The 3,929-nt window shown below is 46.8% G+C and overlaps 1 protein-coding gene across 1 annotated transcript; it reads left to right on the forward strand.

The window, feature by feature from the left end:
* Positions 486 to 3,484, forward strand: LOC109829567 (glycerol-3-phosphate acyltransferase 5-like). Its single transcript, XM_020396641.1, is given in 8 exon segments — positions 486 to 1,304; positions 2,655 to 2,915; positions 2,917 to 2,972; positions 2,974 to 3,137; positions 3,140 to 3,237; positions 3,239 to 3,264; positions 3,266 to 3,369; positions 3,372 to 3,484. Coding segments are annotated over 8 exon segments (1,344 nt in total). The 5' UTR covers positions 486 to 773; the 3' UTR covers positions 3,476 to 3,484.

Genomic DNA, 3,929 nt, shown 5'->3' on the forward strand with positions numbered 1-3,929 from the left:
AGTAGTAATCAGTATTTATCATCTAATTCCCAACCTAAAAAGCTCATTTTATTCCATCAACCAAATTAACAACAGTTCCTTTCTTGGTTCATCCTTGATAGCTCTTTTCATTATTTGCCTACGCTCCTCACATTTTAGGATACACATTCTATTGTTTAAGAAGCCTGGAAAAAAACACGTAAAAAAGCGTTCACTTGTATAATTATAACCCTCAACCATCAACACGATTTCTAAGATTTGACATAGTGATAGAGACTTTCAGATGGTATCAAAACAACTTTTTCAGAAGGCGCATGTATGATAAGTTCTATGCTCTTGACTTTTAGCGGTGGAACTAGCTATACTCCCTCATCAACCTATAAAGCCCGGCCTAGACCTCACGAGTACGTACTTGTTGTTGCCCACTCAATGAACTTCTTAATTTAATTAAAACTTTGCATCATTAAGATCAAAGAGAAAAGATGTAGCTCACCCGTAAAGTTAGGTAACCCTTATCCTCAAGCTACTCCCAACTCTCAATACACCCTCTAGTCAACGATTAGGCCGCCCTCCAAAGACCAAATCAATTCCCAGCACGGAATATTGTGTCTCGGTTAGGTCAGGTCCTCAGCTTGCCGATCGATCGAGTTGTTAAACCGCCTCCCTCAACACTCAAACAAAAACAAAACAAAATTTTAAAGAAAACAAGTCGAAATATCAATCCTCATTCGTACTCTCCAGCTTATGTTCTTTGCTATTTTTCTCACCACTGTTGCATCTGAACGTCGTCGGAAATGGGCTCGGGCTCAGTCGTCGTCGCGGAGTTAGAAGGTGGCCTGCTAAAAAGCTCCGACCCGTTCCCTTACTTCATGCTAGTCGCCTTCGAGGCCTCGGGCCTGATCAGATTCGCTCTGCTTCTACTGTCCTGGCCGGTTGTAAAATTTCTGGAGTTTTTCGACTTATCTGACCTCGGGCTCCGGATGATGATATTTATATCCGTGGCCGGCGTCAGAGAGTCGGAGATCGAGGCGGTCTCGAGGGCGGTGCTGCCGAAATTTTACATGGATGATGTTGATATGGAGGCTTGGGCGGTATACAGTGGCTATGACAAGAGGGTTGTGATGAGCAAGTGTCCGAGGGTGATGGTGGAGAGGTTCGTGAAGGATCATCTGCGGGCGGACGAGGTGGTCGGAGGCGAGCTCGTGGTGAATAAGTCCGGCGTCGCAACCGGATTCATTAAGATGTCAACGGCACCGGTGATGCTGAACGGTGATCGGCCGGTGGCGGGACTGGGGAGAGGGTGGTCCGGGTTGGATTTGTGCAAGGTGAGGCGATCAATATCCATCTGGTTTCCTCATTTGGTACGTACTAGCATTAAGGGCTCATGTGGATGTTCTTTTTTTGGGATGAAAACCTGCTATTTTGTCAGAAAATGGCAGATTTTCATCCAAAAACGCCTCTAGAGACATTTTTGGGTTAAAACCTGTCATTTTCTGACAAAATGGCAGGTTTTCACCCCCCAAAACCCTCTCAAAAACAAGCATCCAAACGCGCCCTAAGCCGCCTGTGGTAAACACGGTCTAATGCATGTTTTCTCTTGCACGTGTGATAACGTGCGGTAGGTGTGCAGTTCATTCTTTTGGCATATATAGTAGATACTTGCAGCAAGAGTTGCTCTTTTAATTTTGCAATTAATATTTCCTTTACACGCAACACCCCAAAAAAAAAAACCAAATAAAAAAAAAAACTTGTAAGAGCCCAAGGAATAATATTGGCAAAGGCATTAGGAACACCATCTCCATGAATGAATCTAGTAATTGCCAGCCACAAGTAAAGAATAAATGGTTTGCTGTATCCTCCTACTTTTTACACAAAGGGCAGATAGTATCAATTAGTACTCCTCCCCTCCTCAAATGTTCCCTAGGAAAAATTCCCCAAGGACCCAAAATATGTAACCAACATGGGGGACAGATGAGGTATCCCCCTCCTATTACATAATGAGTTGGCCATCATTAATGATGACCAGCTCATTATGCAATAGGAGGGGGGCACTTCACATGTCCCCCTTTTGGTCCCATATTTTAGATCCCTGTAGCAAAACTCGTTCACTAGTTAGAAGTTTACCATGACAAACTAGCCACATTATGAAAGAGCGTCTGGGTAAGTTAAAGTTCAGTCCGCTCCAAATTAAACAAGTTTCCTCCATGCATTCAACTTTGGGGCTTGGATTTTGCATAGAAATATATGCAGCTGTAGAACTGAACGCAGACGATCGAGGAGCCTCTCCAAATGGTGTCATCACATATAATATCAACCACGGACATAGCAAATGGCCTGAGCTTGAGAATTTTCCTGAAAACCCAAGAGTGTGTAATGACAATATTCCATATTTCATACTGTTTAATTACTTTGGTAATTAAACTATTGATTGAATTTCGCTAACTACCATAGTTAACTATATGAGCAAACGGATAGATGACCGTCCTTAATTATTAATTGGTATCTCTATGCTAACAAACTCAATGATTTTAAAAAATATATATATATTAATAAGGATTTGAATGGCACGAAATTTAAAAGGGTAAAATTTTCCGTCATAACGTGCTGTGTAGTGTGATAAATTTCCATGGTCTCGTGAGAGTAAAAGTTGCACTGTAAAAAAAAATTCTGAACAGGAACACCACACTCGTCCCTTCACCGACCACCGAAAGCTCGTTGGCGCCCCCGGCGTTCGCGCCGCCCGATCCCCGTCATTCTTCCACGACGTGGTCGCCTCGCCGCCGACCGACCCTCCACCTCCCTCCTATCCTCCTCTACCTCCCATCGGCATCCTCCTCGCGTCGTCCGCATCTTCTCCTCGGCCTCCTCCTCCCGATGCGCTTCATCCCTACATGGTCGGCATCTTCGGCGGCGCGTCATCGTCCGCGGGCCGCGCCCCCGCCTCCCACCGGCGAGAGCGCTGCGCCGGCCATCCTCTTCGTGTGCACCACCGCACCTCATGGACCCCGTCGTCCTCTCCATTTGGCTCGGCGCAAGCATCCCCGCCGTCACCTACTCATCTCCCGCTCTCCGAGATCCTTCCCCGATCCCCACCGTCCGCCTCAGCGCGAGACCGCCGCAGCCGGACGCCGCCGCTAGAAGTCGAGCTGGCCAACGGCGACCTCGTTGGTGTGCCCCGAAGGCACCACGTGCGAGAGCCCTTCTTGCTGCGGCTTCTCCGCCCTCTTCGCCGAGCTCACCGACAGGATAGTCCCCGTGGGCGATGAACTATCGGGTCGGGCTGTTCACGCGACGACCGCCGAGGGTGGAAGGCGATGGACCCGATATACTTCTTCATGAACCCGAGACCCGTCTACGAGGTGACGTTCCTGAACCAGCTGCCGGTGGAGGCGACTGCTCCGCCGCAAGAGCCCCTACGGACGTGGCGAACTACGTCCAGCGGGTTTTGGCGGCAAGCTTGGGGTTTGAATGTAGCGAACTTCACGAGGAGGGATAGTACAGGGTTCTGGCGCGGAAACACGGCGGTGTGTGGGGTCGGGGTGCGGTCGGCGGAGACGATGGATGGGGAGGGCGAGGGAGGTGGCGGGATTTATGTTGAATTAATTGATTTGCTCCGATTCCAATTTTTTTTCTATCCCCCTCTTTTTTTATTCGATCTGTTTATATATTAAACGCTAATTTTTATTCTATTTTCATATTGGATTCTAAAATCTTCATATTTGTCCAAGTCGGAGCGCTATCGCAAACAATTTTAATGGGTTTTAGAGGTGTAAAGTAAAATTTGGGACTGTTATTTAAAGCTAGTGGGCTTGGAGGTGTGATCGAATTACAGATAAGAGGGGTTAGTAAATTTGAATTACAAATAAGAGGGGTTAGTCAAGACAATTTAACGAGTTTGAGGGTGTAATTAACAAATATGAAGATATGAGTGCCTAATATAAGAATAGGGT

Source organism: Asparagus officinalis, chromosome 2 (assembly GCF_001876935.1).
Source record: "Asparagus officinalis chromosome 2, Aspof.V1, whole genome shotgun sequence".
NCBI lineage: Eukaryota > Viridiplantae > Streptophyta > Magnoliopsida > Asparagales > Asparagaceae > Asparagus > Asparagus officinalis.